At 44.1% G+C, this 24,932-nt stretch overlaps 1 protein-coding gene across 6 annotated transcripts in view; it reads right to left on the bottom strand.

The window, feature by feature from the left end:
* LOC139278696 (L-fucose kinase) overlaps positions 1 to 24,932 on the bottom strand; it is a 427,721-nt gene that overhangs the window by 395,556 nt on the left and 7,233 nt on the right. For 5 of the 6 annotated variants that reach the window (XM_070897748.1, XM_070897747.1, XM_070897753.1 and 2 more), the window contains exon 2: positions 13,616 to 13,829. In XM_070897748.1, coding sequence (XP_070753849.1) covers positions 13,616 to 13,757 — 142 coding nt within the window. In that variant the 5' untranslated portion in view covers positions 13,758 to 13,829. Of the gene's footprint in view, positions 1 to 13,615; positions 13,830 to 15,160; positions 15,343 to 24,932 lie in introns of those variants that run through there. The other variant, XM_070897749.1, reaches the window with a different exon arrangement.

Below are 24,932 nucleotides of genomic sequence, written 5' to 3'. Positions count from 1 at the left end.
AACTCCCTGCTTCGAGTCTTTAACACTTGAATCATCAGCATGGGCCCAAAGGAAGGCACCTGCAAAATTGCAGCACTCCTTCAGTACTGTATTGAAGCATCAATTTAGATCATAAGCTTAAACTCTTGGTATGGGGCTCAAACCACAATCTTCTCAGAGGCGGGAGTGGAATTGAGCAAAGCCGAAAGTAAAAGCTTAAAAAACACATGCATTTGATTTTGGTACAAAAATCCACAAAGGTTAATCGACATTAACTGTAACTACAGCAACCACCCACCACAAGGCCTGACTTCCATCAATACTCACAAGGGAGCAGTCAGGAACATTAGCACACAGATCTCTAAAACTCATGTAGCCCGCAGGTATGCCAGAAATAGGCCACTCTCCTCTCACGATTAATCACAGCAAAATCTATTAAATACAGATGTTTTCTGCATGGTCACACTGACAATACCATGGAGCAAGAATGGCAGCAAATCAAATTTCCATGGAAACTGCCTGGCCTTCTGAAGTGAAGGTGTCTGTTCTAAATAACCTCCTCCATCTCTCATTTCCAATTTGCGAGGAGCCCTGGAGGGGCAAGTGTAGTACTGTACGGACCTGACCAGAAATCTATTTAACAAAGTAAACATTGAGCCAGATGTAGTAATGAAGATCTTGCTCGATCATAAGAACATAAGAAATAGGAGCAGGAGTAGGCCATACGGCCCCTCGATCCTGCTCCACCATTTAATACGATCATGGTTGATCTGATCATGGACTCAGCTCCACTTCCCACCCGCTCTCCATAATCACTTATTCCCTTATCTTTTAAGAAACTGTCTATTTCTGTCTTAAATTTATTTAATGTCTCAGCTTCCACAGCTCTCTGAGGTAGCACATTCCACAGATCCATAACCATTGGAGAAGAAATTTCTCCTCATCTCAGTTTTAAATCAGCTGACCCTTATTCTAAGATTATGCCCTCTAGTTCTAGTCTCCCCCATCAGTGGAAACATCCTCTCTGCATCCACCTTGTCAAGCCCCCTCATAATCTTATACGTTTCACATTACAGCAAAATGCTAAAGTGGCAAAGGGTGTTAAAAAGACAAGCCTGAAGGCTCTGTACCTCAATGCAAGGAGTATTCGGAATAAGGTGGACGAATTAACTGCGCAGATAGCAGTTAATGGATATTGGCATCACGGAGACATGGCTCCAGGCTGACCAAGGCTGGGAACTCAACATCCAGGGGTATTCAACATTTAGGAAGGATAGACAGAAAGGAAAAGGAGGTGAGGTGGCATTGCTGGTTAAAGAGGAAATTAATGCAACAGTAAAGAAGGACATTAGCTTGGATGATGTGGAATCTGTATGGGTGGAGCTATGGAATACCAAAGGGCAGAAAATGCTAGTGAGAGTTGTGTACAGACCACCAAACAGTAGTAATGAGGATGGGAACAGCATCAAACAAGAAATTAGGGATGCGTGCAATAAAGGTACAGCAGTTATCATGGGCGACTTTAATCTACATATTGACTGGGCTAACCAAACTGGTAGCAATGCGGTGGAGGAGGATTTCCTGGAGTGTATTAGGGATGGTTTGAGAGACCAGTATGTCGAGGAACCAACTAGAGGGCTGGCCATCCTAGACTGGGTGATGTGTAATGAGAAAGGACTAATTAACAATCTTGTTGTGCGAGGCCCCTTGGGGAAGAGTAACCATAATATGGTAGAATTCTTTATTAAGATGGAGAGTGACACAGTTAATTCAGAGACTAGGGTCCTGAACTTGGGGAAAAGTAACTTCGATGGTATGAGACGTGAATTGGCTAGAATAGACTGGCGAGTGATACTTGAAGGGTTGACGGTGGATAGGCAATGGCAAACATTTAAAGGTCATATGGATGAACTTCAACAATTGTACATCCCTGTCTGGAGTAAAAATAAAACAGGGAAGGTGGCTCAACCGTGGCTAACAAGGGAAATTAAGGATAGTGTGAAATCCAAGGAAGAGGCATATAAATTGGCCAGAAAAAGCAGCAAACCGGAGGACTGGGAGAAACTTAGAATTCAGCAGAGGAGGATAAAGGGTTTAATTAGGAGGGGGAAAATAGAGTATGAGAGGAAGTTGCTGGGAACATAAAAACTGACTACAAAAGCTTCTATAGATATGTGAAGAGAAAAAGATTAGTGAAAACAAACGTAGGTCCCTTGCAGTCAGATTCAGGTGAATTTATAATGGGGAACAAAGAAATGGCGGACCAGTTAAACAAATACTTTTGTTTTCATGAAGGAAGACACAAATAACCTTCCAGAAATACTAGGGGACCGAGGGTCTAGTGAGAAGGAGGAACTGAAGGATATCCTTATAAAGCGGGAAATTGTGTTAGGGAAATTGATGGGATTGAAGGCCGATAAATCCCCGGGGCCTGATAGTCTGCGTCCCAGAGTACTTAAGGAAGTGGCCATAGAAATAGTGGATGCATTGGTGATCATTTTCCAACAGTCTATCGACTCTGGATCAGTTCCTATGGACTGGATGGTAGCTAATGTAACACCATTTTTTTAAAAAAAAGAGGGAGAGAAAGCGGGTAATTATAGACCGGTTAGCCTGACATCAGTAGTGGGGAAAATGTTGGAATCAATTATTAAACATGAAATTGCAGCGCATTTGGAAAGCAGTGACAGGATCGGTCCAAGTCAGCATGGATTTAGGAAAGGGAAATCATGCTTGACAAAACTTCTGGAATTTTTTTGAGGATGTAACTATAGAGTGGACAAGGGAGAACCAGTGGATGTGGTGTATTTGGACTTTCAAAAGGCTTTTAACAAGGTCCCACACAAGAGATTGGTGTGCAAAATCAAAGCATGTGGTATTGGGGGTAACGTACTGACGTGGATAGAGAACTGGTTGGCAGATAGGAAGCAGAGAGTCGGGATAAACGGGTCCTTTTCAGAATGGCAGGCAGTGACTAGTGGAGTGCCGCAGGGCTCAGTAATGGGACCCCAGCTATTTACAATATACATTAATGATTTAGATGAAGGAATTGAGTGTAATATCTCCAAGTTTGCAGATGACACTAAACTGGGTGGTGGTGTGAGCTGTGAGGAGGACGCTAAAAGGCTGCAGGGTGACTTGGACAGGTTAGGTGAGTGGGCAAATGCATGGCAGATGCAGTATAATGTGGATAAATGTGAGGCTATCCACTTTGGGGGCAAAAACACGAAGACAGAATATTATCTGAATGGCGGCAGATTAGGAAAGGGGGAGGTGCAACGAGACCTAGGTGTCATGGTTCATCAGTCATTGAAAGTTGGCATGCAGATACAGCAGGCGGTGAAGAAGGCAAATGGTATGTTGGCCTTCATAGCTAGGGGATTTGAGTATAGGAGCAGGGAGGTCTTACTACAGTTGTACAGAGCCTTGGTAAGGCCTCACCTGGAATATTGTGTTGAGTTTTGGTCTCCTAATCTGTTGCTATTGAGGGAGTGTAGCGAAGGTTCACCAGACTGATTCCCGGGATGGCGGGACGGACATATGAGGAGAGAATGGATCAACTGGGCCTTTATACACTGGAGTTTAGAAGGATGAGAGGGGATCTCATGGAAACTTATAAGATTCTAACGGGACTGGACAGGTTAGATGCGGGAAGAATGTTCCCGATGATGGGGAAGTCCAGAACCAGGGGACACAGTCTTAGGATAAGGGGTAGGTCATTTAGGACTGAGATGAGGAGAAACTTTTTCACAGAGAGTTGTTGATGCTAGTTCATTGGATATATTCAAGAGGGAGTTAGATATGGCCCTTACGGCTAAAGGGCACAAGGGGTATGGAGAGAAAGCAGGAAACGGGTACTGAGGGAATGATCAGCCATGATCTTATTGAATGGTGGTGCAGGCTCGAAGGGCCGAATGGCCTACTCATGCACCTATTTTCTACGTTTCTATGTTTCGATAAGATCACCTCTCATTCTTCTGAACTCCAATGAGTAGAGGCCCAACCTACTCAACCTTTTCTAATAAATCAACCCCCTCATCTCTGGAATCAACCTTGTGAACCTTCTTTGAACTGCCTTCAAAGCAAGTATATCCTTTCGTAAATATGGAAACCAAAACTGCACGCAGTATTCCAGATGTGGCCTCACCAATAACCTGTAGCAAGACTTCCCTGCTTTTATACTCCATCCCCTTTGCCATAAAGGCCAAGATTCCATTGGCCTTCCTGAGCACTTGCTGTACCTGCAAACTAACCTTTTGTTTCATGCATAATTACCCCCAGGTCCCGCTGTACTGCAGCACTTTGCAATCTTTCTCTATTTAAATAATAACTTGCTTTTTGATTTTTCCTGCCAAAGTTCGTGACCTCACACTTTCCAACATTATACTCCATCTGCCAAATTTTTGCCCACTCACTTAACCTGTCTATGTCTTTTTGCAGATTTTTTGTGTTCACACATTGCTTTTCCTCCCATCATTGTATTGTCGGCAAACTTGGCTACGTTACACTCAGTCCCTTCCTCCAAGTTGTTAATATAGATTATAAATAGTTGGGGTCTAAGCACTGATCCCTGCGGCACCCCACTAGTTACTGATTGCCAACCAGAGAATGAACCATTTATCCCAACTCTCTGTTTTCTGTTAGTTAGCCAATCCTCTATCCATGCTAATATATTACCTCCAATTCTGTGAACTTTTAACTTGTGCAGTAACCTTTTATGTGGCACCTTGTCAAATGCCTTCTGGAAGTCCAAAAATACCACATTCACTGGTTCCCCTTTATCCATCCTGTTCGTTACATCCGCAAACAATTCCAGCAAATTTGTCAAACATGACTTCCCCTTCATAAATCCATGCTGACTCTGCCTGACCGAATTATGCTTTTCCAAATGTACTGCTACTGCTTCTTCAATAATGGACTCCAATATTTTCCCAACCACAGATGTTAGACTAACTGGTCTATAATTTCCTGCTTTTTGTCTGCCTCCTTTTTTAAATAGGGGCGTTACATTTGCAGTTTTCCAATCTGCTGGGACCTCCCCAGAATCCAGCGAATTTTGGTAAATTACAACCAATGCATCCACAGCCCTGCCGCTACTTCTCTGAAGACCCTACGATGCAAGCCATCAGGTCCAGAGTATTTATCCGCCTTTAGTCCCATTATCTTACTGAGTACCACCTCCTTAGTGATTACATTGGGTACCTGAACTGTAAATAATGCCCAGGTACAGATATCCTGAATAAAAATAACACATAGCAACAGTCATAGTGCATTAGGAGACACATCTGACGGCATTCTGCCAATCAATGCTTTGCAACTAATTAGCACCCCCAAGAATGAGGTTAAACAGAGGGCATGCATTGTCCTAAAGGTAGTGGAACCACATAGCAGAACGCCTATCCATTCGCACTCATTTGGAGTGACCGAGTCATTTTGGATTAAAGAGGTCACCTATTTTTGTGCATTATGCTGTTTAAAAATTCAGCTCCACATGATGATTAAACGGCTTTGTTTTCTTTCTCACTGATTAAAAGTCTCATTGCTAATATGTGCCAAATGTCACAGTCCTGAGGGTACCACCGAGGCGGAAAGGAAAAACAAGGTAGTTAAAGGGAGTGACCATATGAGCGAGAGAGAGAAAGAAAAAAAGTAAAGGAGGGTCTGTCAACCACTTTCAGGCCATCCACTGGGATATAGGCTTTGCCTGTGAGTGTAGCGGGCGGCAGTACTACCCCAGCTAATCCAAGAAGATCTACCAGTTTGGTCCAGTCAGTAGCCTTCTCACCTGAGTCAGAAGGTTCTCGGGTCAATCCCACTCTGGATTTCAGCTCTAATCTGAGACTTGAGCACATAATTCTGGCTGACACTTCAGTGTAATGCTGAGGGAGCACTCACTGTCAGAGTTGCCGTCTTTCAGATGAGACTTTAAACTGAGACCCCATCTAAGGTGGATGTAAAAGATCCCACGGCACAATTCTAAGAAGAGCAGGAGAGTTATCCCATGTACTGCTAATATGCATCTCTGAACCATCACCTTACACCCCCAGATTATGTAGTCATTATTTCATTGCCTTTTGTGGGACTACACTTCAAAAGTAATTAATTGGCCTTTGAGATGTCCTGAAATCATGAAAGGAGCTAAATAATTGTATGTTCTTTCCTTTTAATCTAGGCACACACCACACAGTGCAGGGGTGGGGGGCTGTTGCTTGACAGATGTATTGCCTTGATGAGACATTAAATACAGATCCTGTCTACCTGTTGCAGTGGTTCAAGAAAGATTCCGTGGCACTGTTGGCTCCACTGTCCTGACCAGCAGTCACCTCACAACAAAAACCACCCCAAAAAAGAACAGATTAACTTGTTGCTTATCTCATGTGTTGTTTATGGGACTCGAGTGCAAATATGCTTATCCACATAGCAAAACTGATACACTGACTGAGAAACATTTTGGGACTGTAAGACTACAGTATTTGGATGGTCAAATCTACAAATTGACTAAATTCTTATAACCCAGTATATCTTGCAGGTCAAGAGACCTTTTTGTTGAACTAAGAAATGCAGACAAGTGAAGTAACTGTCCCACGGATTGATAAGACTGTAAGAGAACAATCCCTGCCTAAGTAACTGTCCCACGGATTGATCAGAGAACCAACCGAGCTCACAGAAGTTAAATTGGACTGGAACATAAACCCTTTTGATAGTCTGGATAGTTTGGAACACGCACGCAGTCGGCCGATAGCCAATTTTCTGAGTATAATTACAGTGTGAAGTCTCTCGTCAAGGGCTGCAGTCACGAGATTGGTAACCTGGTAAGTTACTAAGAGAATCAGGGAGTTAATTTCTGATCGCTGACCACGGCTGGAATTAACCCTATGTGAGTGTCTTTGCTTTGTATTAATCACTTAGGTAATAGGCAATTTTAACTGTTATAAGGTACTTTAATGGGATAGGTTGGTGCAGGCTGATTGTGTATTTAATGTTATCAAAAATTGCTTGTATTTGTTTTGATGATTCTAAGTCAAGATTACCCCTGGATTGGGGTGAAGAAACATCCTGAGTCTGTGTTGTTCTGTCTCACAAGTTCGAACCCTGAAGTGTAGGGTCAAGATAAGATCTTGCAAGATATAACCTATTTTATTAAGATAGGTCTCGACTCTGTTTAGTGGAAAGAAAATGACAAATCTTACAGGCTAAAACCTGTTCTTATAAAAGATAAGTCTCAGAGAACATCCTAGGAGATGCAACAAGGTATTGTATAAATTCAAGTTCTTTATTTCAGAATTACTGACTATAATGTTTTTACATAGAATTTACTGCACAGAAATTGCTTATCGCATTGCAATAATCTCCTTTTAAAGCTGCTTGATCAGCAGCAATTGGGTAAATTTTTAAAAACTGAGGAATTTGGAATATTATAAAAACCCAATTGGTTCACTAATGTTCTTCAGCGAAGGGAGCCTGCCACCCTCCAAGATTACCTTGATGTTTCCAGGAATTTAAGTTTAATCGATTGGACACTCTTATGAGCAACCTAGGAGAAAATCACAGGGGCATCACACTTCAAATTTCACTTTGCTACAGTTGCAAGACAATCTTAATATGCTGGATGCTTCTGACGTGTACCTCTAATCTACTGCCTGAAATTGGAAAGCACATTCACTGACCAAACAACAAGGAGGCATATTGGGGGCGTAATTTTCTTCAAAGCGAGGTGCAAAGCAGTTGATAGCAAATTGGCAACCCGTTTTACAACCCACCCCATTGTTTTTTCGATTCAAATCACTGGCAGAGAAAATTGCACTGCTGATTTGCTATCACCTGTATTGTGCTATAAGCGAAGTTCAATTTCACCTCCATCACCCTCCAACTTCTGAGGTGCTGGGAGTACATGGTGGGGTCCCACATATTCTCCAGTAAGTGTTTTACAGTAGTTTGAAGTTAATATTTAAACCCGAATGTTCTAACCTGCTCATGATCTAGAATAAGGAAATTGTGGCAGTGTAGCTCTGAACAAAGGAAAAATTATTGGGAGTGGGGCGGGGGGGTAGAGCCTGAACAGTAACAAAAGGGTTCCACTGTTTTGAGGGCCAGGGTAAGAATGAGCTATGGGACAAGACTGAACAGTGAGTCTCAATTTCAAAACAATGAATATCGGGAGAAGGAAAGTTCATGGCAACACCGACCACAGTGGTATCATTAAAACTGCTAACATAGACCCATTGTTACACATACCAGATAATGTAGTAAGTGAGTTCTCCTGTCTTTAAAAAAGGCAGACTGAAAAGCACAATTATAAACTAATAAATTGGTTTACTTTACATAGAATTGCACAGATTTTACGGCACAGAAACAGGCCATTCAACCCAACTGGTCCATGCCAGTGTTTATACTTCACACGAGCCTCTTCCCACCCTACTTCATCTAATCCTGCCCACATAACCTCTATTCCTTTCGCCCTCCTGTACTTATTAAGCTTCCCCTTAAATGTATCGATGCTATTCGCTTCAACCACTCCCTGTGGTACAAGTTGAACCTCTCTGGTCTGGGACTCTCTGGTCCAGAAACATCCGTGGTTCGGCAATAGTTTGCGGAACTGCCGCTTTGCATGAGTGGCTTCCCGTCCACAAGGTTTGTTTACATCCAGCCGGCAGTCCTGGCTCTTACTGTTTTGTACTATTATTTAGCTCTAATTTACTCCTAAATGAGAAGGAGAGCAGTGAGCAGCACTCTACAGGTACTGGTAAGCCTAGCCTAGGCTAGGCGCATGCTTATGTAGTCATATACTGACCTCCTGTGGTTCGTAAAATTTTCTGTTTCGGCACCAGTCAGGTCCCGAACCACAGAGGTCCAACCTGTAGTGAGTTCCACATTCTCATCACTCTCTGGGTTAAGAAGTTTCTCCTGAATTCCCGATTGGATTTATTAGTCACTATCTTATATTTATGGCCCCTAGTTTTGGATACCCCCACACGTGGAAACATCTTCTCTACATCTACCCTTTAGAACCCTTCCATAATTTTAATGAGCTATATTAGGTCACCCCCTCAGCCTTCTCTTTTCCGGAGAAAAGAGCCCCAGCCTGTTCAGTCTTTCTTGATAGTTATAACCTCTCAGTTCTGGCAGCATCCTTGTAAATTTTACATGTAATATATGAACAGAAAAGGTTTGCTTTGAGATACATCTACTTTCTACCACTCCTCCAAAATGTGTGACTCTGCCACTTTACTAGGCAAAATTCACTTACATAGAAACATAGGGCCCAAGTTTCCACACGCGCCTAGAACGGCGCAGTCCCGACCTGGACGCCCGTTTTTCACGCCACAAAGTGTGCCTAAAAACATCCTCGGTATTCTCCACCTCCCTGCAGGTCCTCTGGCCCTCGGCGCAGCGCAGCGCGAGCTGTGGGGGGCGGAGCCAGGTCCCTGCGCTGAAAACAGTGCCAGGACCTCTGCACATGCGCGCTACAATGGGCACGCAAGTGCAGTAGCTCCAGGCGCCCGAAACTGTGTGGGAGGGGCCCGAAGCACGCAGCCCCTAGCCCTGGCTGAATGGCTTCACTGGGGCTGCGTGAATAAGGCTCCTCCCACGGCCAGCTCCTGCTCCCCCCCCCCCCCCCCCGACCAGATCAGACACCCGCTCCCCGCCCCCTCCCCCCGCCTCCAGACCGGACCCGACTCTCGCTTCCCCCCCCGCCTGGACGCGACCCGAACCGAACCCTCCCCCCCCCCCGACTGGACCCGACCCGTACTACCGCGCCCCTGGACTGGATCCGACCTGACCTCCCCCTCCCCGACCTGACCTCCCCCTCCCTCCCCCCCCTCTCTCCCTCCCTTCCCTCCCTTCCCTCCCCTCTCTCCCTCTCTCCCTCTCTCCCTCTCTCCCTCCGACCCGAACCGAACCTCCCCGACCCGACCCAACGCCACCTACCTGTAAATCTGGTGCTGGGGACGGGCCCTGCCCGAAGTCTCGGGCCAGCCCGTTCAGCCTTCGGTCCCGAAAGGCCTGCCTGAAGCACTTTCACACAGGTAGGAAGATGGTTTATTTAATCTTTTCTTTGCTTATAAATGTTTATTCAGGTTGGATTTATTTGTATAATATTTGTACAAGTATAAATAAGGATTTATTATAGAATTTAATGACTTCCCTTCCCCCCCGCCCCCCCTCGTTCTGGACGCCTAATTTGTAACCTGCGCCTGATTTTTTTTAATGTGTAGAACAGGTTTTTTCAGTTCTACAATAATCTTCACTTGCTCCATTCTAAGTTAGTTTGGAGTACGTTTTCACTGTGGAAACTTTCAAATCAGGCGTCAGTGTCCGGACACGCCCCCTTTTGAAGAAAAAATTCTGTTCCAAAGTGGAACTGTTCTACCTGACTAGAACTGCAGAAAAAAAAATGTGGATAATTCTAAGATAGTCCGTTCTCCATCAGTTGCTCCTAAAAATCAGGCGCAAATCACGTGGAAACTTGGGCCCATAGAAACTAGGTGCAGGAGTAAGCTATTCGGCCCTTCGAGCCTGCACCACCATTCAATAAGATCATGGCTGATCATTCATCTCAGTACCCCTTTCCTGCTTTCACTCCACACCCGTGATCCCTTTAGCCGTAAGGGCCATATTTAACTCCCTCTTGAATATATACAATGAACTGGCATCAACAATTCTCTGCGGTAGGGAATTCCACAGGTTAACAACTCTCTGAGTGAAGACGTTTCTCCTCATCTCAGTCGTAAATGGCTTACCCCTTATCCTTAAACTGTGTCCCCTGGTTCTGGACTTCCCCAACATTGGGAACATTCTTCCTGCATCTAACCTGTCCCGTCAGAATTTTATATGTTTCTATGAGATCCCCTCTCATCCTTCGAAACTCCAATGTATAAAGGCCCAGTTGAGCCAGTCTCTCCTCACATGACAGTCCTACCATCCCGGGAATCAGTCTGGTGAACCTCCGCTGCACTCCCTCAGATTAGGAGACCAAAACTGAACACAATATTCCAGGTGAGGCCTCACCAAGGCCCTGTACAACTGTAGTAAGACCTCCCTGCTTCTATACTCAAATCCCCTAGCTATGAAGGCCAATATACCATTTGCCTTCTTCACCGCCTGCTGTATCTGCATGCCAACTTTCAATGACTGATGAACCATGAGACCCAGTTGCACCTCGCCTTTTCCGAATCTGCCGTCATTCAGATAATATTCTGCCTTCGTGTTTTTGCCACCAAAGTGGATAACTTCACATTTATCCACATTATACTGCATCTGCCATGCATTTGCTCACTCACCTAACCTGTCCAAGTCACCCTGCAGCCTCTTAGCGTCCTCCTCACAGCTCACACCACCACCCAGCTTACTGTCATCTGCAAACTTAGGAGATATTACACTCAATTCCTTCATCTAACTCATTAATGTATATTGTAAATAGCTGGGGTCCCAGCACTGAGCCCTGCGGCACCCCAATAGTCACTGCCTGCCATTTTGAAAAGGACCCATTTATTCCCACTCTCTGCTTCTTGTCTGCCAACCAGTTCTCTTATCCACATCAGTACATTACCCCCAATATCATATGCTTTAATTTTGCACACTAATCTCTTGCGTGGGACCTTGTCAAAAGCCTTTTGAAAGTCCAAATACTGGTTCTCACTTGTCCACTGTACTAGTTACATCCTCAAAAAATTCCAGAAGATTTGTCAAGCATGATTTCCCTTTCATAAATCCATGCTGACTTGGACCGATCCTGTCACTGCTTTCCAAATGTGCTGCTATTTCATCTTTAATAATTGATTCCAACATTTTCCCCACTACTGATGCCAAGCTAACCGGTCTATAATTACCTGTTTTCTCTCTCCCTCCTTTTTTTAAAAAGTGGTGTTACATTAGCTACCCTCCAGTCCATAGGAACTAATCCAGAGTCGATAGATTGTTGGAAAATGATCACCAAAGCATCCAGTATTTCTAGGACCATTTCCTTAAGTACTGTGGGATGCAGACTATCAGGCCCCGGATTTATCGGCCTTCAATCCCATCAATTTCCCGAACACAATTTCCCGCCTAATAAGGATTTCCTTCAGTTCCTCCTTCTCGCTCCCCTCGTATTTCCGAAAGGTTATTTGTGTCTTCCTTCATGAACAAAGTATTTGTTCAACTGGTCTGCCATTTCTTTGTTCCATGTTTACTATCCCCAAGCTAAAACATCTTGATTTCCTCAGTGAGAGGAGAAGTTGGGATTGTAATACTAGTTAGAAAAGGAAAAACACTATTAACAAGTTTCTCAAACCCAATTCCTATCTTATGATTCAATATACATGCATGAATAGCAGATGTGGACAGGCCCTGTGATTGGCTGAGGTGACCCTACACTCAAATACCCTGCCAACACTCACTGTCAAGGCCACTTGTGTAAATTACCACAGGATTGTGGGAGGTTCTGTTCTACTGTACCTTCACCAACTTCTGCAGAGGAGGAGAGAAAATGAGAAAAAAAAGTATTTCATACAACTGATGCAGATATTTCAAAGTTTCATTTTTGAATTCTTTCCTTCATAGCACAGTGAAGTCTCCACATATCAAAGTCCAAGAAAACCCATATATAACTTTGATATATTGAGAACATCCAGACTTCTCTTGGCCCAGCCCCGCTCTCCTCCTGTCTCAGGCTCTCCTACACGTAATTACGGTATTCCCAATTTAAAAGCTGTTATAGTCCCCACAGTACACCCTAGCCCTGGTCTACCTCCCAGCTGGAGTGCGAAGCAGTCAGAGCCAAAATGGAAATCAGCACTGTCCCCATCTATGCTGCATAGTTTGTTTGTTTTAAATCAGTAGGCTCACTGCCACAGGAAATGCCTGTGTTAGTGCTGCTCTCTCATTGGCAGCATCAGCCTGCGAGAGGGGGAGGCCAGCTGGAGAGTGAGACAAGGCGAGTGCAGCTGAACGAAGCCACAAAATTACTTAAGACATACTGAAGTAAAATTCAATACAGATTGATGCTGGAGCGAAGATCCGTACCAAAATGTTGATACATCGGGACAGTCTATAGGCGTTAGCCTTGGTCCACTGGTAGCACTCTCACGTGAGCCACAAGATTGTGGGTTCAAACCCCACTCCAGAGATTTGTGCGCATAATCTAGGTTGACACTTCAGTGCAGGATTGAGGAATTCGGCACAGTCTGTGGTGCCATCTGTTTGTGGGATCTTGCTGTGCAAAACATGGCTGCCACATTTCTCTACATTATAACAATGGCAGTATTTCAAAAGTACTTCGTTAGCTTTAGGAATGTTCTGAGAACGTGAAAGGTGCTTTATAAATGCTTGTTCATTCCCAACCCATGCTATACCTGACCTGAGAATGGTCCATTCTTACACTGGCTGCAAAAAAAGTGGAAAAAGCATTCCGCTCTCCAGCAACGGCATCCCTCATCTTGCATTTCTACATGCTGTTGAAAAACAATTTCAATTCACAGTGGGCAATTTTCAAGTCAAGATGACAAGGATAATATCTTGATCACCATTATAATAATCTTCTTCAAATACTCTATTACGGGATGGTACAGTTACCAATTAAAAGACTGTGGTTATATCTGGTGGCCTCACAATCTGCTTGTGCTCAGTTCTTCCCAACAGGCCTTGCCCCATGTACCTCTTTGGAAGGCGTATACGCTATCTTTGTACTGGCAGGTGAGGACGATGACGGTCCATTCCACTCCTTTGGGTTGGCTACCAAAATTCTGCTGCTCTGTTGCTAAAGTCTCAGCATGTTGTCCGTCAGCTTTGCTTGCCATTCCTTTAGATCTCTTCAACTTGTGTCATACGGTTGGTCTTCAGAAGCACCGCATGACCAATTCAGTTGCTTCCTAGAAACAAAGTAAATTAATTATTACCTGTCATTTGTGGCATTGCACAGAGAGAGTCAAGAACAAGTGGAATGTTCTAGTGAAGTGGAGTTAGCAAGAAGGGGATAATAGGTTGTGAACATGTACATGCAATTCAGTCCCCAGTTTAAAGTCATTTATGCTGGTCTTATTTACATTGTGAATTCTTATGTCCATACTTATAATATTGGAAACTAAACGTGTCACGCTGTAATTATACCCTCCTGCCAGTGATGACACTGTAGCGCAACCATTGGAGGAAAAGTGCAAGTAAAGTATGACAGGTTTACATAGGTCATTCCCATTATAAATGTGGACACAGGAATTTATAATGGAAAAGGTCACAGATGCAAGGATTTTAATTTCTTCACTAGTCAAACTCCCATGGTACATGGGGAGTCAAGAACAAATGTAATCTTCAGGTGAAGTGAGGTTAGAGGGTGGGGACACAGAAATGTAATTCAGCCCCATTTTGAAGCCATGCATTTTGTCCATTTTTAAAATTTCCATTATAAATTCCTATATCTACATTTAGGATGGAAACAGCCAATGCAAACTCATCAGGTTATATTTGCACCCCCTATTTCACTTCCCTTCTTTTCTCCTCTCTCTACTCTAGCTCTCTTCCTCGCTATCCTCCTTTCCCTCTCTCTACCCTTCCTTCCCCTCGCAATCCTTTTCCTCTTTCCTCCCTTCCCTTTCTGTCTGCTTCCCTCAAATTCAACTTTAAAAATCAAGTTAGATTGTGGAAAGAAGCTGTCTGTCTGCCTTGCTCTCCATTTGTGTCTTTCTCGCTGTCTATTTCTCACCCTCCCCCAACTGCCTGGATTAGAATTTGGACCTCTTTCTCACAGATGTAAGCCATTAGCATTGACCCTTCCTAACTCCCAAGAAAACACAAGGGGAGATAATTACTTGGCTTCAAAACTCAACTATTTTTGAAAATGTAATATTTGTATTAAAAGATACTCTCGTTCTCACTCAGACCAGGAAGGCCTCATGTTTGATCCCCGATCTGTAATTAGTTACTCAATTGTCACATTTCAAGATTCTGTTTGACCATTTTTCCACCTTTCAGGATTTTTGGAAAAAAGAGTTTGTTTTAATGTTGATATTTTAAAAGCAACATGTATTCTCATGAAATAAAAACAGAAAATGTTGGAAACACACAGCAAGCCAGGCAACATCTGTGGAGAAACAGTTACCGTTTCAGGTCGTTGACCTTTGATCAGAACGGGACCTAAAACATTGGCTCGGATTTTGCTGTAATAATACCTCTCCTTAGGTAGTCCATCGAATCGAGGATGACTTACTTGCTTCCACACCAAAAAGGGATGTGTTCAATGAGTTCACAGGTCTTTCAATGAAGGACCTAAAATTCCAGGTCCCGAACTGCATGTTGAAGGGTGGAAGATGCCTGTGCGTGGATTTTTTCAATGTAGGCGTTGCACATCAGCCACCACACGGGCTTGACAGAGCTCGGTCTTGGTCCAGTGGCAAGGATTAACCAAGACGACTGGAGACCTGCTCTGCTGCACAGACTTAGTGCGCACACATCGCAGTGTGGGCTTGCCCGTGCTGCCCCATGGCCCATGTCTCTTCTGGGCCCCGATCACAACTCGCTGCAATCCCTCGCCGATCTTGTGGGCTGTGAAGAGGACACAAAGAGCCTGTGCATAATGAAGCCCACATATATGGATTGAGGCAGTGTGTCTTGTCCTACTCGATACCAGAACTCAAACGTAACTCCTGAACTGAAGCAAACGCTTTCTTTTCATCTCATGATTGTCATTAAACTCAGATCATGAGTCAAAGTTAACAGTATTATCTTCAAATATTACAATGAATGATCAATAACAATGAGGCCATTATTATGGGGTAAATCGTTCAGCAACTTCTGGTGTCTGCACATGTGCAGTAAAACCCCCAAATGCAGAGGTTTCTGTCAGAGATACCTTGCTCCTCCACAGGGTGCGCTTTTGCAGTCCTTGCCAATGGACTCGGCACTGAAATGACTGCAACGGCGTGAACTTGCTGTACCTGCCCATTAGTTCCACACTAAAGATGGCTGAAAAGGTTAAGGCTAATGCATTCAGGATTAAGTACATTTTTAATGGCGCGATTACTGCTGAACAATCTCTCTGACCCTGAAAAATTAATTTTACATATGTGAAGTCTCATTCCTTCAGAAGAAAATTAGTTTGAGATTCTAAAAAAATTTAAAACACCTTTTTTCTCTGTTATCTCTCACCCTTAATCCCACCTATATTTCTTTCATCTTTATTTAACTTTCTGTACATCATTTAAATTTTTTACTTTATACTTCCTGGTTTGGACTGCGCGTGGCTCAGTGAGAATTCTTCAGTCTGATTGGTTGAAAAGCCTCGCTGTTTCTCACAGACACAGTAGAGGGCGCAGCGCTGGAACAAACGCCTGATAACAAGAAGCCTCCGCTCTAAAGCCCGTTAAATCTTTGTGGGCAGCAATCAGCGAGATGAACGGCGAGTACCGTTCCTTCACTGCTGACTGTAAAATCCGGGCCATAAATTCTTGTTTCACTCTCCACAGATGCTGCCAGACCTGCTAAGTGCTTCCAACAATGCACGTTTTTTTTAATCTCAAGTTTCCAGTACCTGCAGTATTTGGCTTTTGTTTTAGTGCATTCTTATGATTTTATTTTTAAAAAGCACCCAGATAAAGGATGATTAATATGCGAGAGAGCTGGGTTTTTTTTCCAGAGAACAAATAACAAAGTTTTCTGAGTAATTAGAAAACACCTTTTATCCATGGTGATGGAAAACCCTTTCATTTCTGCCTGTGAAGCAAAGGATAAGAGACAGCCAGAAGCAGTTGGCTTTTGGAAGCGGGAGGCTGTAACTGCAGTCAGGCGACAAAGGGCTGTGAAAGGCAGAAGACTGAAGGTAGAGAAGTTCTGCCTTGGGTTGAAGCTAAGAATGCAGAGGAGTTAGTCTGCTTAAATCAAGCAAGACGACTCAATGAAGTGGGGTAGCTGGCATGTTCATTATTTTTATGTTATTATGTGGAGATAAGTTTTAGTGATTGAACTAATGAGTCAGATCATAACTATTGCTCTGTTCACCTTCCTGTGAAATAAAGCAGCTTAACAATTCGAAGCATGCCTCGCCGCATGTTATGTTAACTCGGTCCACTTTCGGAGAGATTGATGAAATACATGAGCAAATAGACACGGATATCTGGTTCATGAGAAGCTTCCGTTGTTACACTTCCGAGTCCAGTTATTGTACAAGTAGATGGAGGGCAGCATGGGTAAGCTCGCATAAAAGCAAGATGCCCAGACCTTACAGGAGAGACTGATGCCACTGAAGCCGAAAAGGCATCTACAGTTGACACAAATTCATACCACCAATTAGCTCTTGCAGCAGCAGGGGCACAATATTGACCTCAGTGCCCTTGAGCTAGTGGGATGGGACTGGAAATCAGACAGGCTTCCTGCACCTGATCTTCAGCCAATGAGTATGTGAAAGCAAAAGCAGTCCCAGTAGCATTTATAATGTTATTACTCACCTCTTCGCCAAGCCCTGCAAATATTGTCTCTCTTCCTGGCCTCTCAAATACCAACAATCAGAAACATGTCTGGCCCAGCACCAGGAGGATAATAATCAACCAGCGACACTCATTGATTCATCACCTTCTCGGGTGATTAGAATCATAATCATCATAGGCAGTCCCTCGAAATCGAGGAAGACTTGCTTCCACTCAAAGTGAGTTCTCAGGTGACTGAACAATCCAATACGGGAATTATAGTCTCTGTCACAGGTGGGACACACAGTGGTTGAGGGAAAGGGTGGGTGTGAAGTCTGGTTTACCGCATGCTCCTTCCGCTGTCTGCGCTTGGTTTCTGCATGCTCTCGGTGACGAGACTCGAGGTGCTCAGCGCCCTCCCAGATGCTCTTCCTCCACTTAGGGCGGTCTTTGGCCAGGGACTCCCAGGTGTCAGTGGGGATGTTGCACTTTATCAAGGAGGCTTTGAGGGTGCCCTTGAAATGTTTCCTCAGCCCACCTGGGGCTCATTTGCCGTGTAGGAGTTCAGAGTAGAGCGTTTGCTTTGGGAGTCTTGTGTCGGACATGCGGACACTGTGGCCCGCCCAACGGAGCTGGTAGAGTGTGGTCAGTGCTTCGATACTAGGAATGTTGGCCTGACCAAGAACAATGACGTTGATGCATCTGTCCTCCCAGGGGATCTGCAGGATCTTGTGGAGACATCATTGATGGCATTTCTCCAGCAATTTGAGATGTCCACTGTATATGGTCCACGTCTCTGAGCCATACAGGAGGACGGGTATTACTACAGCCCTGTAGACCATAAGCTTGGTGCCAGATTTGAGGGCCTAATGTCTGAACACTCTCTTTGTCAGGTGACGGAAGGCTGCGCTGGCGCACTGGTGGCGGTGTTGAACCTCGTCGCTGATGCCTGCCCTTACTGATAATAGGTTTCCGAGGTATGGAAAGTGGTCCACGCTGTCCAGGGCTGCGCTGTGGATTTTGATGACCATGGAGCAGTGCTGTTTGGTGGGGTCAGGTTGGTGGAGGACCTTCGTCTTACGGATATTTAGCATCAGGTCCATGCTTTCGTATGCCTCGGTGAAGATGTTGATGATGGCTTGGAGTCCAGTCTCTGAATGTGCACAGATGCAAGCGCCGTCCATATACTATAGTTCGACGACAGAGGATGGGACGGTCTTGGATCTAGCCTGCAGAATAGCGCCCTACCATCATGGCTGAGTTTTTCCTCCCAGCCGAATGACCTGGATTGAATTTTCAGTTCAGAATCGGGTCCAGACTCTGATCTCCTTGTGGGAGTTCAACAGTGCTGCAAACTGAACAGCACCAACATGAACTGCTGTTAAAATGATTGGCCTACAAAACAGATCCATTAATAAGAAGTCATAAGAATTAGGAACAGGAGTAGGCCATCTAGCCCCTCGAGCCTGCTCTGCCATTCAACAAGATCATGACTGATCTGGCCGTGGACTCAGCTCCACTTACCCGCCCGCTCCCCGTAACCCTTAATTCCCTTATTGGTTAAAAATCTATCTATCTGTGACTTGAATACATTCAATGAGCTAGCCTCAACTGCTTCCTTGGGCAGAGAATTCCACAGATTCACAACCCTCTGGGAGAAGAAATTCCTTCTCAACTCGGTTTTAAATTGGCTCCCCCATATTTTGAGGCTGTGCCCCCTAATTCTAGTCTCCCCGACCAGTGGAAAAAACACCTCTGCCTCTATCTTGTCTATCTCTTTCATTATTTTAAATGTTTCTATAAGATCCCCCCTCATCCTCCTGAACTCCAATGAGTAAAGACCCAGTCTACTCAATCTATCATCATAAGGTAACCCCCTCATCTCCGAAATCAGCCTCGTGAATCGTCTCTGTACCCCCTCCAAAGCTAGTATATCCTTCCTCAAGTAAGGTGATCAAAACTGCACGCAGTACTCCAGGTGCGGCCTCACCAATACCCTATACAGTTGCAGAAGGACCTCCCTACTTTTGTACTCCATCCCTCTCGCAATGAAGGCCAACATTCCATTCGCCTTCTTGATTACATGCTGCACCTGAAAACTAACTTTTTGGGATTCATGCACAAGGACCCCCAGGTCCCTCTGCACCGCAGCATGTTGTAATTTCTCCCCATTCAAATAATATTCCCTTTTACTGTTTTTTTTCCCCAAGGTAGATGACCTCACACTTTCTGATATTGTACTCCATCTGCCAAACCTTAGCCCATTCGCTTAACCTATCTAAATCTCTTTGCAGCCTTTGTGTGTCCTCTACACAACCCGCTTTCCCACTAATCTTTGTGTCATCTGCAAATTTTGTTACACTACACAGTGTCCCCTCTTCCAGGTCATCTATGTATATTGTAAACAGTTGTGGTCCCAGCACCGATCCCTGTGGCACACCACTAACCACTGATTTCCAACCCGAAAAGGACCTATTTATCCCGACTCTCTACTTTCTGTTCGCCAGCCAATTCTCTATCCATGCTAATACATTTCCTCTGACTCCGCGTACCCTTATCTTCTGCAGTAACCTTTTGTGTGGCACCTTATCGAATGCCTTTTGAAAATCTAAATATACCACTTCCATCGGTACACCTCTATCTACCATGCTCGTTATATCCTCAAAGAATTCCAGTAAATTAGTCAAACATGACTTCCCCTTCATGAATCCATGCTGCGTCTGCTTGATTGCACTATTCCTGTTTAGATGTCCTGCTATTTCTTCCTTAATGATAGTTTCAAGCATTTTCCCCGCTAGATGTTAAACTAACCGGCCTATAGTTACCTGCCTTTTGTCTGTCCCCTTTCTTTAAAACAGAGGTGTTACATTAGCTGTTTTCCAATCCGCTTGTACCTCCCCAGAGTCCAGAGACTTTTGGTAGATTATACCTAATGCATCTGCTATAACTTCCGCCATCTCTTTTAATACCCTGGGATGCATTTCATCAGGACCAGGGGACTTGTCTACCTTGAGTCCCATTAGCCTGTCCAGCACTACCCCCCTAGTGATAGTGATTGTCTCAAGGTCCTCCCTTCCCACATTCCTGTGACCAGCAATTTTTGGCATGGTTTTTGTGTCTTCCACTGTGAAGACCGAAGCAAAATAATTGTTTAAGGTCTCAGCCATTTCCACATTTCCCATTATTAAATCCCCCTTCTCATCTTCTAAGGGACCAACATTTACTTTAGTCACTCTTTTCCGTTTTATATATCTGTAAAAGCTTTTACTATCCGTTTTTATGTTTTGCGCAAGTTTACCTTCGTAATCTATCTTTCCTTTCTTTATTGCTTTCTTAGTCATTCTTTGCTGTCGTTTAAAATTTACCCAATCTTCTATTTTTCCACTAACCCTGGCCACCTTATACGCATTGGTTTTTAATTTGATACTCTCCTTTATTTCCTTGGTTATCCACGGCTGGTTATCCCTTCCTTCTTCAATGATTAATAGTCATTCTTTCTTTTCTTATTAGCGTTGAAAGGACTCAGTGTTAACCCATCACTGTCCACCTTTCAGTATTTGGTTAGTAAAAGATTCAATTAACTTGTATATTGCAGGTTTAGCTGGTAATTGTAATTGTAATTATGTCCTTGAATTTAGATGAGCTTTGTAACAATCAAAGGAGCCAAGTTTGCAGAGCATCCCAGTCAGATTGTATACCTGCAGTGGGAATAATACCATTTACAACAAAGTCTAAGAAGCAAAATAGAGAAAGAAAAAGCAACCCGGCAAAATGTTAAAAGTATGTACAGAAAATTAATGATAAAGCAGATGATGAAAAGGGAGGAAAAGGATAAGAACCAGAAAAATTTGCTGATTGCGACATACATAGAGGAACTCATTCCTGAGTCCCAGTTCCCAGGGCCACAGGTAAAAGATGCAAACCCAATCGCTCTCACTTACTGAGAGGCCACTGCTTTTTAAAAAAAAAATGCATGTCTCACTGCATTTAAACAAAACATATAGCACGGCTCTATTTATTTAAATGTGTTTGCAATCTCTATCACGGTTTTTAATCACAAGAAAACTCACCATGTCCTATAATATGACAATACATTAAGGCTTGTTATGCTATCCTATTATACAAGGCTAGATCAGTCGTTGTCATCTATTGTACTTTATCTTTTAAAATTGCATTATTTTGCAGATTTTATCAAGACTCCATTGAAATAGTCAACTTGATCTTTTCAGTTGCGTACAGGAGCCATCTGAATGACTGAACACAGTTGGAAAGTTACTCACCATTTGACTTCACCAGTGTATATACACAATACCGCACCAAATATATGCACAGTGTTGAAAGGCTATTTCTTTCATAAAATTATAGAATAGTACAGCACAGAAGGTGGTCATTTGGTCCATTGAGTCTATGCCGGCTCTTTCGAAGAGCAATCCAGTTAGAGCGGGGGAGTGGGACTTTCTCCATATCCCTGCGTTTTTTCTCCTTCAAGTATTTATCCAATTCCCTATTGAATGCAACTATTCAATCTGTATCCCACCATCCTATCAGCCAGTGCATTCCAAATCCTCATCAATCATTGCACAAGGACGTTTCTCATGACACCTCTGGTTCTTTCTTAAATCTGAGCCCTCTGGTTATCGACCCTTCCAGCCATTGGAAATTGTTTCTCTTTACTCCATCTAAACCCTTCACGATTTTAAACACCTCTATCAAATCTCCTCTTGGCCTTCTCTGTTCCAAGGAGAACAATGCCAGCTTCTCTAGTCTATCCATGAAACTGTATTCCCTCATCCTTGGAACCATTCTAGTAACTCTCTTTTGTACCCTCTCCAAATCCTTCACATCCTCCCTAAAGGGTTGTGCCCACAATTTGTCACAATACACCAATTTTCATACTTCATTGAGTCAGATTTCATTGCTGTATGCAGCATGTTGTAGTTGACTGCTTATAGTCAGCATCCAGTTGGAGCTTGTTTTTGTGAAGACGATTTTGAGCTCTCCCGATATCACACACCATTCACTGGGATGACACCTTCTGTTTCCAGGCCTCTGCCAATGCTGCTCAAAATGGCTGGTCGGCAATGTTCCAGAATAGCTCCACAAGACCAGCTCTTATTATCTCTCCTAGGGCAACTAGTCTTCATTCAGCACTTCCTTCTGACAGCCCATTTGGAAATTGGGAATTTGGCACAAATAGACTGGTGGGCTATTTCCTCAATGTGTCGTGCAACCACACCCACATAGAGACCTCTAGCTTATCATTACTGCAAGTGCGATCACAGATTTGCTGACTGCAGCAGTGTGCATTGCCGTACCATAAGGGAAAGAATGCTCATAAATTCTCCATGGATGCTCAAAGACTGCATTCCAAAGTTCGCCAACTCTCTTGCCTTGGCAAGTTGTTTTGAGTACCAACTGACAATTCATACAGCACAAATGGCTCGTCACAAAGCACCGTGACTTCAGTCTGTTTCTGCAAGGCTTTTGTTCCCTTGTTGAGGGAGGAGATGAAAGAAAAAAGCAGTCATCAAAACTAATTGTATAATATGGGTTGTCGTCTTTGAGTATGAAGTATCAACACCATGATGCCGTACTAGCCCTAGTTAACAGGTATTCTCAACTGCTTATGGCACATCTAAAACATTTTGTTCCACTTAAAAATGTTCAAAGTAGTTACCAGTTCCTGGCAGCTCTCTACAATAAAACTAAGCACAATTGCAATATACATGTCAAAAAGAATTACAAAGCAGGGTCAACACCACAGCTGAAAAAAAACTGTAAATCCTAAAAAGGACCTAACCTTCTCTTTCTGTGGAGGTTTGGGCTGTAACAACCGTTTGGCTTGGTGTTGACGATGGCTTGGAGTTCGGCCTCCGCATGTGCGCAGACGCAAGTGTCGTCTGCGTACTGTAATTTAATACAGAGGATGGGATGACCTTGTATCTAACCTGGAGGCGGTGAAGGTTGAACAGATTCCCATTAGTTCTATAGTTTAGTTCCACTCCAGCGGGGAGCTTATTGAGGGTGAGATGAATCATTGCAGCAAGGAAGATCGAGAAGAACGTTGGTGCGATGACACAGCCTTGCTTGACCCTGGTCCGAATGTGGATTGGGTCTGTGACGCTTGCAGAGACATGGACTATATGCAGCAGATAAAACGCTGGAGAAGTACTATTATGCTCATAATAAAGGATGAAACTGAATACTGTATGCAATGAGTAAGTGTGATCTTTGCTCCTTTAATTAGACTCCAGAGTGCAGTTACCGCATGGGAGGACTGCTTATATACAGTGCTCCCAAGGGATGCTGGGATCCCTTGGGACTCCAACAGGTGGGCCCACTGGGGTGGTGTGATACAGGTTGCCAAGGGTTACATACATAACAAGTACCATCAGCGCTGCCTCCGCAAGATCCTGCAAATCCATTGGGAGGACAGACGCATCAATGTCAGTGTTCTCGATCAGGCCAACATCCCCAGTATCGAAGCACTGACCACGTTCGATCAGCTCCGTTGGGCAGGCCACATCGTCCGCATGCCCCACACGAGACTCCGACTCCCAAAGCAAGTGCTCTACTCGGAGCTTCGTCACAGTAAGCGAGTCCCAGGTGTGCAAAGGAAATGCTTCAAGGACCCTCAAAGCCTCCTTGATAAAATGCAACATGCCCACCGGCACCTGGGAATCCCTGGCCCAAGACTGCCTTAAGTGAAGGAAGAGCATCCGGGAGGGCGCTGAGCACCTCGCATCCCATCGCCGAGAGCATGAAGAAACCAGGCGCAGAGAGCGGAAGGAGCGTGCAGCAAACCAGACTCCCCACCCCGGCTTTTCCTTCAACCACTGTCTGTCCCACCTGTGACAGAGACTGTAATTCCCACATTGGACTCTTCAGCCACCTGAGGACTCACTTTTAGAGTGGAGGCAAGTCATCCTCGACTCCGAGGGACTGCCTATGATGATGACGATGAACAACAGTTGAATGGGCCCGGGCCCACAGCACAAAACCGCCTCTAATTTAGCACTAAATTGCAATCCAAAACCCCTGGATCACTATCACATGACTAAATATTTAGATAAGCTCCTGATCGTATGGGATGCACAGTCCACTTCGGGACGAAACTGTTGACATTGAACACAAGAGAATACCTAGTGCAGACCTGGAACGAATAGCAAATGATTATATTCCTCAACACAGAATTATTTTTAATGAATTGTTTTGGAGGCAGGGGAAGAGAATCTTTACATTGATAAGTTAGAGCCTTCAGGAAAAGAGAAAATTGGAGCTGCCTGCTCTTTGGAACCATCAAGTGCCTCTCCCAAGTCCTAGTCCACGCTCACACGCTGCATGTTCAATGTCCTAGTGAGCATCAGCAAAGCAAGTGTTAAGCTGTCACTCCCACTGGGTATCCAGAAACACCAACAACAACATGCATTTATATAAGAACATAAATAGGAACAGGAGTAGGCCATACAGCCCCTCGAGCCTGCTCCGCCATTCAATAAGATCATGGCTGATCTGATCGTGGACTCAGCTCCACTTCCCCGCCCGCTCCCCATAACCCCTTATCGTTTAAGAAACTGTCAA

Source organism: Pristiophorus japonicus, chromosome 13 (genome assembly GCF_044704955.1).
Source record: "Pristiophorus japonicus isolate sPriJap1 chromosome 13, sPriJap1.hap1, whole genome shotgun sequence".
In the NCBI taxonomy this organism is placed as follows: Eukaryota; Metazoa; Chordata; class Chondrichthyes; family Pristiophoridae; genus Pristiophorus; species Pristiophorus japonicus.
The sequence above is the reverse complement of the archived record's forward strand: the minus strand, read 5'-3'. Positions and strand labels throughout refer to the sequence as shown.